Source organism: Micromys minutus (genome assembly GCF_963924665.1).
Source record: "Micromys minutus genome assembly, chromosome: 15".
Taxonomy (NCBI): domain Eukaryota; kingdom Metazoa; phylum Chordata; class Mammalia; order Rodentia; family Muridae; genus Micromys; species Micromys minutus.
This window is the reverse complement of record NC_137984.1, coordinates 6,944,957-6,958,287: the sequence shown is the minus strand read 5'-3', so window position 1 is coordinate 6,958,287 and position 13,331 is coordinate 6,944,957. Positions and strand designations below refer to the sequence as shown.

The window sequence follows — 13,331 nt, the reverse complement described above, 5'->3', positions numbered from 1 at the left end:
TTTATAAGAGCTTCTTTCCTTTGTGTCTTCCATCCTCACTGCCTCTTAACAATGATTTTTCCTCCTCTTCTGCATAGTTCCCTGGGTCCTGTGGGAGGGATTTGATGGACTGGGTGTCCCGAGGTGTCTCACTCTGTACATTGTCCAGCTGTGGGTCTCTGCATTTGTTCCCATCTATTGCAGAAGAAAAGCAAGACACTGGTCTATGAGTTTAGCAGAACATCATTAGGAGTCATCTTGTTGCTGTGTTTCATTAAGAGAATAATAGTTTGGTTTTTCCCTAGGTTCCTGTCCTATCTAGTCTCAGATTCTGGACCATATCAGGTATGAATCCTATCCCTCTCATAACGTAGGCTTTAAATCCAATCCAGTGTTAGGTGGTTACTCCCAAAAATGTGCCATTTTTTTGCACCAGCTTGTCTTGCAAGCAGACCACCATTGTAGACCACTGGGTTTCTAACTGGGATGGTGTTTACCTTTCTCCTCTGATAATGTGCAGAGTATCTTCCAGTGCCACAAATATCAGTCAGTAGGAGCTCTAGGTAGCCACCAGCTTGAATTCTTTATGTCCAGTGTTTTCTTCAATGATACAGCCTTACCATCCATTGCAAAGAGCAACCAATAGCTTTAGAAATAGCCGGAGTGCTTTTGGCTAAGAGTTCAATTAGATGTACCCTATTCCCAGCACTGGAAGTTTTGTTTGGTGGTGAGAGATGTCTAGTTGGATCTTTGCTTTCCCCTCTATTTGATTTCTTTTTTATACTTATTTTGAGACACCTCTACTGTATTAGGTTTCCATATGTCCTCTCAAATGGCCCTTAGGTGTAGCTGACCCTCCCTGTATTCTCTCCTTTACCCAGATTCTTATTCTCCATCCCTATTTAATCTTCCTGTTCCAGTACCCCTCCCCACCCAACCCATCCACAGCCATCTACTTCATTTCCCACTCCTAGGAGATCCTTTCCTCCCTGCTAGTCCCTTCCTCCATCTCGATTGGTGAGGACGATACAGTAGGCATGTCTCCCGAACTTCTGCATGTGTATATATTATGTGTCCAGTACTTCTTCCGCACCCCCAGCCCTTCCTGTTCTCGTCCCTCCAAATGCTGTGGATCTCAATTCCCTCCCCCAGGTAGTTATGCATCTATCCATGTCATATACACACATGACTTTATTGATATAAAATCTAGGACCCATAGATGAGAGAAAAGCAAGATATTTCTCTTTGTATGATTGGCTTTATTTAGTTAATAGTATTATCTCCAATTGCATCTGTTTTCCTGAAAATGATAGAACTTTGTCCTCTGTTGTGGCCAATACAATTACTACTGTGCATTTACCACCTTTTCTCTACCCATTTCTCCTTTGTTAGACACCTAGGCTGACACCATCATGTAGCTACTGTGAATAGCGCTACAGTTAACATCGATGTGCAAGTGTCTCTGTTATCTGTTGACTTGCAGTCCAAGACTGCAGTGGTCCTGTAATATCTGGATCACTTTGTTGTTTGTCTAGGAAGCTCTACATCTGAAAATGCTAAATAAAGATTTGCTCTCCTATGTTGACAGTTCTGTCTGCATTAGAAAGACATCTGTACAGAGTCCCACACTAGGCCTGACCACAATATATATCTTCCTTTCTATCATATCCAGTTTGATCTTGTTACAGCAGCAACAACTCTCCAAATGCCATGTCTCCATATGTGTTCAGGCAAATAGGATTTCCCTTTTCCTCCTGTGATGCCCCCCTCAATAAACCCAGGTCCACAATGACAGCTGACGAGCCTCAGACCCCAGTCAGACATTTCCCCATCAGGCTTACCTCTGCTAATATTCTTTCTAAAGATGGATGGATGATAGGTAGGTAGGTAGGTAGACGACAGATGATAGATACATAGATAATAGATGAAGGATGATAGATTAAACAGATGGTAGATAGATGATAGATAGATAGATAGGTAGGTAGGTAGGTAGGTAGGTAGATAGATAGATAGATAAATAGATAGGTAGGTAGGTAGGTAGGTAGGTAGGTAGATAGATAGATAGGTAGATAGGTAGGTAGGCAGGCAGGCAGGCAGGCAGGCAGGTAGGTAGGTAGGTAATAGACAGATAATAGGTGATAGATCGATAGATAGATAGATAGATAGATAGATAGATAGATAGATCTGCAGATAGATGAGAATCAGGCTGTATGAGGAATGAGCATGGGCCCTGTGTCTGAACACAGTAGCACATTTAAGAGTGTGGCACCAAATCTTAAGCAGACCTTAAGCAGCTACAGAGCTTGGATTAATCCTAAAACCTCTAAGGAGATGCTAGAAGAGATTTTTGGAGTCAGGCAAAGTGATTGCTTTTGCATATTAAAAAGTCACCCTCCTTCTATGTCCTTTCATCTTGGCCTCATTCAGCCTCAGATCTACTTCCGTTTAAAAGATTAGCTTTTCCTGGGATCCAGTACTTGACCAAGTTTTCTGCTTCCTTATTAACGTGTGTTACAGTACACTGCTTCAGGGGCAGTTGGCAGCTATGGAGACTGTAATTACTGGTAATGGTGCTAGCTCTGAGAAAAGCCCTGGATAATGTCCCACGGCTGCTGATTCATCAAGGACCAGACCACAAGGTGAATTACTGAGCCCCTCAAGCCTCAACAAGCTTTCTAAGGTCAAGTCTATTAGGATTGACATTCTGTTGTTATTCTGCATAGTTGGTGACTAGAGAAAACCAGTTTCACTGAAACAGTGAGGAATGTAACAGTTTTTAACCCTCTGCCCCCTTTCAGAAGTGTATGAGGCAGACTTGGTTTACCATAAACTAAAAAAAGCAAATGGATCAAACAGGTGAATTTAGAGTTGAAACATTTGCTAGTTCAAATAATGCACTCTGAAATGAAAATGAAGACTGGGAAGGAACACTGAGGAAGAAAGAAAGAAAACTACAACCTTGTTTTAAGGATGGAGAAATGCATACAGGTTTAAGGATCAGCCTGGAGGATACGGAAGGATGAGAGAAGGGGAAAGTACGGGAACAGAACAGGGAAAGTTGGCAGAGAGTGGGCCTGGTAAGGTGCAGAGAGGAATTGTGGAGAGCGAGATCACCTAGATAGATACATGTGTAGATAGATCCATGCAGGGACATCTCTACCCAGTAAAGAATATGCCATTTAAGTAGGTTGCAGGTAGGAGAGGCTGAGAGCTTGGGGTGATGGAGAGAGGTCCCCACGGCACTGTGATGAGTAGGGAGGGAGCTAAGTATGATCTGTGATGCATAAGAGTCTATTGTGCATGGGAAAGCAACCCAACAACAGCTTCCCTGGAGGAGAAGTCGAAGATGGCCTGTATGGGCAGGAGACAGGACAGAGCAAAAGTGAGGGTGACCAGGTTGGCTTAGAATTTTATGAATCTGGGAGGAACCTAATAGCTGGGGGAACTTGAGGCAGAGAGGGTTGTGGGGGTAAAAGATGAATGAGACCAGTCGGAAGGAAGCAGTGGTCAAGGGTGGGATCTACAGGAACCGGGTGGGGATGGAGGTTTACTTCCTGGAGTGTTCTGGAAACTGAACTAGGTTGAGGTTAGGAAAACCCCATTAGGTAAAAAAGACCCAGTCCAAGAATTCAGCTAAGTAAACTGAAGGCGACTATATAACCCAGTCATATCCGCTCCCTGTTCCCTAAACCGTTGGCATAATGTAAACAAAGGGAAGGGACTTAAGCAGAGAGTTGGAAAGGGGGATAGAATAGGACACATGTTCCTTCCATTTGGTCTCCAAGGACCTTCAAACTTAAGTAAACCTTCCAAATCAACTTAAATTTTCTTTGTGTGGAGCAAGTTGCTTAAATTTCGAGTTCATTTCACTATTCCCTCAGCTTACTCAAACGACGTCCCTGACTACCTAATGAACTGAGGGCGTATTAATATGTCGGAAGCTAATGTTAAAGAAGTAAGGGCGTGTTTGTACCCTGGATGTCTGAAAGAAAGGATGTGAGCACCCCCCATGAGAATGTAACTTTGCAGTTTGCCTTCTCGTCTTCACTAGGGCTCCCAGGCAAGGGCCAACTTTTACAGCCATTGCGACAGGACTGCCAAGCTACTTCCCTGAGCTGAGTCCACACGTGCAAGTCCTGATCCCGAATTATTATGTTGTGTGCCTACCAAGGGAATAGAATTTTAGGAACAGGAACTGGGAATCAGGAGCTCTGACGTGGGCACACAGCTGATGTTACATAGACGTTGCTAACAGCCCCAAACCAGAAAGTGATTGTGATGATTGACCTTTCTACAGAAACCAACAGACCTGTCTACAGAGTTCTTTCAAAATCAGTCAGCCTGAGCTGGCTAGAACATGTCTAGGACGTGTGTTTGGGCACATCATTTCATTGCTGGTGACATCAGTTTACTTCTCTGTGTATCCGGCAGCTCCTGATATACAGGGTCTTGACTCGTAGAGTTCTTGAGGCAGGCAGCCACGGCTTTTCTTATAGGAAGAATAACTCAAGATTTTCCCTATCGAACTTTCACTGATCATTCACTGAAGATCTGACAGAACTAGAAGAGACTGGAGTAGATTTTTAATATGGCCCCTTTGCCTTAGCATCCCAGATTGCTTTCCTGGCTGAGAACACGTCTAGAAAGAATGGTGCTGGTAGACAAGAGTACATCGGACTGGGACAGATGGCTAAGGGTGGTGTCTATTAGCAAACCAGAGCACATTCATACATTCATACATTCTCTCCTCCTAGTTTGTCTCACCTGCCCCCTAACATAAACCACTGCTTCCTAGGGGCTTCACTCCCCTCCCCCCAGCTCTGCACTTCTGTATAAACCTGACACTTTGGCTGTGTGGCTCCACACTTGGTGCACTCCTGACCTCTTTGCCCTCTTGGCACTCTTTCTTGTTCTCCCCCATCTCTCTCCTCTCATGGCCACTTCAATCTGGACTCTTCCAGATGCTTCTGGCTGTTCTCTCCCTCACAGCTACAGTACAGTCAGTCTCCTTGTCCGAACCTTGGAGCTGCCACAACCTCATCTTCCTTCACCGCCTTTGTTTCTATAGCTTCCGAGAGACACGTGTGTGCATAGGTTTCTATTTCCTTCCTTAGCATGGCTGGTGGGAGTGAGACTTGGTCTCCATTTCAGCAAGAGATTCATGACATGCAACAGCAGCATGGTATAGCCAAAATTGTCTCTTTAAATAACCAAGATGAGGCTGGAGCACACCCCGAAACCCCCACAGGTGTCTCCCCTCAGGAATGATGACGGAGGGAAAGGGATGCTACCCTTTCCTTTGAGTTTGTCTCTGTTACAACCATCAACACATGACAGAGATGCTCCAATAGTACCAAACTTCCAAACGCACTGAAGCATTGGGTTCCCCTTAAGAGGTACTATATGAATCTATAGTCTTGCCTTTCTTTACCCTTCTACCCAGACTCACCTTCCCCCTGGCTTGTGGGAATCTGTTGTCCCCATCAGGCTGATAATGTGTCATTGGTTCTCACTGTGAAGCAGTGAGTCAGCCTAGCTTACTTCCCTCGAGAACCACCGAGAGGGTTCACCATGCGTGCGTCCGATGTCTTTGTTTCCAGAAGGGGAAGGCACTGCAAGCTACTGAGATTGGTTCTTCCCTTAAATCTGTGCCGCCCTGCACCCTCACCATTTACCTGTCTTCTAACATCTCGGAAGGGATGCAGAACTAAGTCAACGCTTCTGCTCGTTGTGATTTCCTGGCAGTTTCACAAAGAAAGGCCAACAGCCTCAGCATTTGTCACGATGGATGTTTTTCTCCGTAGGGTTGTCCTGCACAGTGCTTCCCTAGGAGAGTGTTTGGTGGTTCCGAAAATAATATTCTAATAAAAATGTCTATGTCGTGATGTGGGGGAAAAAAGGACTGGAAAGTCACTCAGAAACTGTGTGGAATAAGCAGGGGATCTGCAATGTGCTAGAAACAACCTGGTGCCTTAGGAGGCATAGTCCTGGGTGTGATACACTGGCTTTCTTCATCCGCATCCCTTAGGTATAAGAATAATAGCTTAAATTCAAAACCCAGTCCCAGCCAGAACTGATATTGCTGAAAACCAGGGCCTGTGGGTGCTCAGGAAGGTCTGTCTTGGGTCAGTGCCCTGTGGGTCACTAAAGACTGTCCAATAGAAGAGCACACACTGGGGGTACCAGCAATTCAACGAGAAAGTGCTGTGTGTGTGGCTCAGTGGCAGAGCTCTTGCTGCAAGAGCATGTGTATTCACACCTACTTATAAGTACTAAAAATACACAAATGAATAAAGCCATCACCTTTACTTGAGGGACATGGGAAACACCTCATGACTTGCCCCTTGAATGTATTCGGATCCTGAAGTTCTGCACCTGCATCACCTGAGGCTGTGTTTGATGCCTAGCACTAGGCTTCTGTGGAGGGAGTGGAGTGTGAGGAAGGAGTTACTGGAGTGGGTTTGCGTAAGGTAACTAGTGAGGGCCTATAGGAAGCAGCAGCATCTTGCTCTAGGTTAGACAACCTCAGGAAACAATCACTTCCATTATTTGTCGTCTGAGGAAATCTCACCAAAAGCAAGGAAAGACTAGCCACGGTGATGTTTCTGAAAGCAACACGTATGGCTATGGTGACTTTGTGGCTAGACAGTTTGTGGTTTTTATCTGAATTCACACTGCATTAGAATGTTCCTGTTTTTGTCCAGAGTGTCCTCATCTGATTAATGTTCTCTGTAATTTATGATGCTCAACAGGAAAACATTAGGGTCTAAGTGTGAGTGACAGGCCAGCTGTGAGTGACAGGAGAGCTGTGAGTGACAGGAGAGCTGTGAGTGACGGGAGAGCTGTGAGTGACAAGCCAGCTGTGAGTGACAGGCCAGCTGTGAGTGACAGGAGAGCTGTGAGTGACGGGAGAGCTGTGAGTGACAAGCCAGCTGTGAGTGACAGGAGAGCTGTGAGTGACAGGAGAGCTGTGAGTGACAAGCCAGCTGTGAGTGACAGGAGCGCTGTGAGTGACAGGCCAGCTGTGAGTGACAGGAGAGCTGTGAGTGACAGGAGAGCTGTGAGTGACAAGCCAGCTGTGAGTGACAGGAGAGCTGTGAGTGACAGGAGAGCTGTGAGTGACAAGCCAGCTGTGAGTGACAGGAGAGCTGTGAGTGACAGGCCAGCTGTGAGTGACAGGAGAGCTGTGAGTGACAGGAGAGCTGTGAGTGACAGGCCAGTTGTGAGTGACAGGACAGCTGTGAGTGACAGGCCAGCTGTGAGTGACGGGAGAGCTGTGAGTGACAGGAGAGCTGTGAGTGACAGGCCAGCTGTGAGTGACAGGACACACTGAGGCCTGGCAGGCTACATCCCATGAGTTGAAGCCTCTGTTGTAATTTCACAAGAATCCAGCCACAAGCAGTCAGGAAGCCATTTGTACTGCTCACATTTGATTTTCTCATTCGTCGTATGAACAGGCACTGTTTAACAAATGTCTCTTCTGTAGAAGTTAGAGTGAAGTATATTTGGTTCTCCTCTATGGCTCTGCTTCCCCCCCAAAAAATTTACAACGATCTTTATTTTTAAAGAAAGCCTAGAGAACTGTACACTTATCAAGCCTCTCTGGTATAATTTCATGTTTTCTCAATGAACAGCTCGTAAGGAGACACAGGGAACAAAACTAATATAATTCCTACATCGGGCCGTGGGGTTTTCCAGAACGAATGTGTGTTTGGTTATCACTGCATCGGGGTGTCTGCAGCCGCACTGTCCCAAACACAGCCAAGCTTGTCTGTTCTGGAGGCAAAGCAGGGTTGGGCCGGCTTAGTGCTAGCATGACAGTCAGTCCACCCTTGGTTCTGGGAACATAAACAGCAGCTGTACCTGCACGTGTGTGAGATGACACTCACTCACATTGCTCATAGCTATGTCTGTGACAGCGTGTCTGGGGAAGAGCTCACGTGTCCAATGACATAGAATGGCTGTGTAAACGATGGCGGGGCACCTGGTAAAGTATAGGTAGCCATAAAAGAAAGAATGAGGAAGCTGTTGGTGTACTGATGTGGGAAGACAAAACAGAGTAATAAACAGAGGGAAAAATCTACCTTTGCAGTCATTACAGCCACCTTTGTGAGACTGATGGGGAAATTTAATTTCCCCCCTCACATAATAAATCCTAGCTACATTTCCCCTTCCTCTGCTCCTGCATTTAGATCCCACCCCCTTTGCTGTCTCTCATTACAAACTAGGCTTCTAACAGATAATAGAATGGCGTGGCATGACGTTTGACGTGACACGGTGTGATGTGACGCGGCTGTGATGGCTGTTCCCAGATATCAGCTTGCTATATCTGGGATGAAATAAAATCCAGAAATGAGAGGCACAGCTATGACCCAGACCCCCTCCTTCCCTCCAAATTCATTCCCATGGTCTCATCTCCAGCTTTGTAGCAGAACGCCTGCTGCAGCCTCCCCTCCCCCTCCTCCCATCTCTAGTACATCTCACAGAACGTCCACTGCAGACTTCTTTCCTCCAACTTATGGCTTTATCCAATGCTAGCAGACGTTTCCTTGTACCTACCAGCCATTCCTACCAGAGAATCAGGCTGACCAGCAAAGCAGGTAGGGAAGCTTTAGATTTCCCCTGTTCCTTTCTTTCCTTTATATCCAGTGCCCGGTCATGTTACCAGCTGTGAGCTACCTGTAGTGGCTTCTCCTCACACGCTGAACCCATTCCCTGAAAACTGAGAAGTTCCTGGAGGAACACTTTGCTTGCCTTCCTCCTATGGACCCTCCACGGGCCTCCTGGAGCCCATCCGCGTTCCTTCGAATCAGTCACTGGTACCTAAAAGCGCATTTTACTGAGAACCACCAATGGCCGAGTCTCAGAAGAATTTCCCAGCAGGCAACTCACAGCCACCACACTCTCCTAAGAACCAGACAGGGCAACAGAAATGAAGGAATGGGCATCTACCTAACCAAGACCAGACCAGTTATTAGTATGTAGAATTACAGTCTTCCCGACCCCAGATGCCTAGCCACTAGCATAAAAAACAACCAATAGCAACCACGACAGTGTCACCCCCAGAACATGGCGACCCTCCTACTGCAGCAGGCCCTGATAATTACTACACAGCTGAAGATCTTACCATGGCCTTTATATGTCGGAGGTCCTCAGAGAGGAAATGAAAATGTTCCTTAAAGGAAAGTATGAGAACAAAACACAAACAGTGGAAGGAAACGAACACAGCAGTCCAAGGCGTGAAGCTGGAAATAGAAAAGAAAAGCAAAGCTGCAGGAAACATGAAAATAAAAACTTAGGAACCTCAGCAGCAGACCTCACCACAGAGCAAGCCACAGAGGAGAGCAACACAGACACTGAAGACAGAAAACATGGATACCTCAAAGAAGATGTTAAGCCAAAAAAAAAAAAAAAAAAAAAAAAAAAATCCTATTGGTTTTTAAATCAGCTCTAGCAAATTGACCAAGGGAGGGATTACCCTAATCTACTTTCTGTATGCTAGACTGTTCATTCCCCCGCCGTGCTCCCCAAGTGCTTGCTGGTTGTTTCTGCTCCTGCAGCCTGTCCTCAGGGTTCATTTCTCCTGGACACATGCTCACGATCCATCCAGCCTCATGATGACCTTCTCCTCCTTCCACCATCCTTCTCCTTTCCCTCTCTCTCTCATTTCTACACTTTTCTCTTTCATGGTTCCTACCTGTGAACCCCAGCCCGGAACCTGAGACCCACTTTTGGGAGAATAAAGGTAATAGAATAAATAATAAATGCAAATAATAAGAAACATACAAAATGCTAAACAAACTGGACCAGAAATGAATTTCCCCTTGGTACATAATAATGAAAACATTAAATATACAGAATAAAGAAAAAGTATCAAAAGCTAGAAAGAACAAAAGCCAAATAACATATAAAGGCAGACCTTGAATAACACCTGACCTCTCAGTGAAGACTCGAGGAGACAGAAGGGCCTAGACAGATGTTCTACAGACTCAAAGAGAGCACAGTTGCCAGCCTAGACACTATACTCAACAAAACTTTCAATTACAACAGATGGAGAAAATCAAATAGTCCAAAATAAAACAAAATTTAAGCAATATTTTTCTATAAATCCAAACAGACAGAAGGCACTAGAAAGAAAATTACAACCTAAAGATGTTAACTACTCCCCCAAAAAACAATACATAATCCCAAACCAGCAGGTCAAAGAAGCAAAAGAAGGACAGACATACACACACACACACACACACACACACACACACACACACCAGCAAAATAACGGGAATCAACAAATGCTACTCCCTGATGTCTTTCAACATCAACGGTCCCAATTCCCCAACCAAAACAAACAAAAAAACCCATCATCTAATAGAATGGATGTGAAAATAGGATCTATTCTCTTGCAGAATCCAAGAAATACATCTTAATATCAAGGATAGATATTCCAAGCAAATGGACCTAAAAAGAAAGCTGTTATAAATATATTAATATCTGACAAAATAGAGTTCCAATTAAAATTAATTAGAAGATATAGGGAAGGACATATTCATGAAAAATCCACCAAGAGGGCATTGTAGTTCCAAACCATGTACCAACCACAAGACAACCCAAGTTCATAAAAGCAACAGTACTCCAACTTAAATCTCATAAATATCCTCACACTGACAGTGTGAGATTTCAAGAAAAAACATCCAGACAAAAACTAAACAGCGAAGTGTTGGGACTGGTATTATAAACTAAATGGACATAAGAGATATTTACAAAACATTTTACCCAAACACAAAAGAATATACTAGTACTTCATAGAATTATCTCCCAAACTGACCGTATATAAAAGTGGTTAAGATGGAAATTAGAAAAGAAGTTGAACACTTTCTAGAGTCGAATGAAAATTAAAATATAACATAGCTTGTGAGATACAGTGAGAATGGGAACAGTTTTATATGCTGACAATGTAGAAATGGGGACTGGGCATGGCTCATTAACTTTTAAGACACAGTTTAGTAATTTAATTTCAGTGTAGTAATTAAAGACACATACAAAGACTAGTAATGTGGTAAATGCGCTATTATGTAACATTACATATAAAGCAATTATTTCTTGGCTCCCACTAGAAAGGAAACTTTGTATTACCTGTGTAAACCTGGACAACAGCGGAAAGGCGGGTGGAAGCCTAAAGAGGTTTGATTAGAGCTGTGATGGGGTTGTATGTGTTTCACTTCTATCAGCTTTGTGAAAGTATTTTGATACAATCAAAGCTTCTTAAAAAAACAAACTGTCCATAAACTGGCTTCCTTCTAGTTTCTTCAAATTAGGATTGTTTTAAACAAGAGACTTTAAAAACTATGTGGTCCGCTCTGTTGCCCTATCCCTTACTATCATTGTTATAGATTTAAAACAAACAAAGAAAAGCCAGTGTTGGGGACTGGTCCATTCAGGGTGGGTGCTGCAGGTGGTAGGATCTAAAGCCTCCAACCTCTGCTGAGCACTGAGCAAATTCTTGATTATAGCCAGAGAGATGCTTCTAAAATGTGTTTTTCAAATATAACAAATCAGAGAGACCAGAAGCCAAGGACATGTATCACAAGCAATAGACCTTCCTAAGGGTAAAACTGTGTTGTTCCTGGTAACTTCCTATTGTTTTAGTGGTTGGAGGGGTTTTATTAAAGCTGTTATACAATGTATCTTGCACTATAGCCAGGCTCTTTGGGTTTTGCTTTTGTTCTTAGCTAAAGCCTCAGGTCATCCCTTTTTTCCCCCTGCTTGTAGTATCCAATAAGTGAAAGTCAGCTGAAGAAGAAACATTCCGTGTACTATTTCACTGGGGATTTTCCATTTTCTGCCCTATCTCTTGATCTTTCTTTCAGATTGAAGCTGTTTCGATAGTGGTTGGTGCTTGTGGGCTTTTGCAATTGTTTTGTAGGTTCCTATTTTCTGAGGTTTGGAAGCCACTCACAAAGGTAACCTTGACAGTGGGGACTTTCCTACTCAGTAAAACAATTCGCCAAGCAGGAAAAAGGTTGTTGCAGATACTCAAGGAGTTCTTGCTGCCTGCCAGGAACATGGCCTCAGTGTTAACCTGCATCACGACCGTGTTTTCCAGGGTCGATCATTTGTACACCTTCTTTGTTCAGTGCTCTCCTGATGTCTATGGGAAAGATGCCAAGGAGCAAGGCTTTGTGGTGGTGGAGAAGGAAGAACTGACCATGATCGACAACTTCTTCAGCGAACCGACTACCAAGAGCTGGGAGGTAAATACCCAGACAAGAGAGGAGGCTGTCCGGGATCCTGAAATGCCAAAGCAGATGAATCCAAAGTCTATGAATAACTGACCCTACCCTTTAATTTTTCTAATGTATTTAAAATACATTTTGAAACTTTGTTTCCTATGCCACATAAGAACGGACGGGTAGCTTGATCTGCCTGGCAGTTACAGTTGGCTGACCCTGAGTTCCCTTTATCAGATTAAACCATCCTATATCAAGTACCTCTTCGGTTGGGGGCCCTAATAGTATAAAGGTGGGTGAGTCATATCTGTGTCTAATGAGTTTACAGGACCGAGACAGGTGAAGAGGAAGCAAAGAGGAATGTATCTGTCATACCTTCCTGCCTCTAAGCCTGTTTTTCATTTTCATGGATGTCTCTGGAATTTGGTCCTTTGGCTCCATCTTACTCTGTTCCTATCGTGAATACCCTCAGGCAGTTTCATCCTCCTATCTTAGGTAGATGGTGAATGCCTTTGGGGTAAGTTGCTTAGGGGTCCTTCCATCTTTATACCCAGCTAGACCATTGTATCCCTGGAGAGCATGCCTCACACATGATCTGCTCCTAGGCAGCCAGACATGGCCACAGAAAACCTAACAAGCAAAGCCAGTCATGGTGCCACATACCTGTTGCCCTGCTAGTCCATGGGCAAGGATGGAAAGATCTTTTTTGAGTCCAAGAGTTTGAGACCAGCCTAAGCAGCACAGGCTCTGTAAGCCTCACCTCAAAGGACGGAGCAAAGCAAACACCGCAAAGCAAGGAGAATGGCACCAAGACAGACGGGTCTTTTCTCAATCCATCTGGCTCCTCACTCATTACTGGAAATCTTTCCTTGTGACCTCTCACAGGGCATCTTAAGCTCGCTAGCCCACTTCAGCATCCATGAATGAGGGAGGCATTGAGCACTTTACGAATGAAATGCTTGGATTCATTTTCTGACCCTCCGTCTCCTACATTTTAAATGATCATTTAAATGATCCTACATTTAAATGATTCGTAGTTTCTGGCTCAGAGGGAAGAGGCCCTTTTCTCTCACAGGCTGCCTTCTGTCTTATTAGCCTTATCTATCTTCTGTGTCTTTAAAGGTATGG

The 13,331-nt window shown here is 44.3% G+C and overlaps 1 protein-coding gene across 3 annotated transcripts in view; it reads left to right on the top strand.

Moving 5' to 3' along the window:
• The window catches only part of NCOA7 (nuclear receptor coactivator 7), a 122,766-nt gene that overhangs the window by 94,239 nt on the left and 15,196 nt on the right, over window positions 1-13,331 (top strand). For all 3 annotated transcript variants that reach the window (XM_080929645.1, XM_080929644.1, XM_080929643.1), the window contains one exon: window positions 12,080-12,227. In XM_080929645.1, coding sequence (XP_080785771.1) covers window positions 12,080-12,227 — 148 coding nt within the window. The remainder of the gene's footprint in view (window positions 1-12,079; window positions 12,228-13,331) is intronic.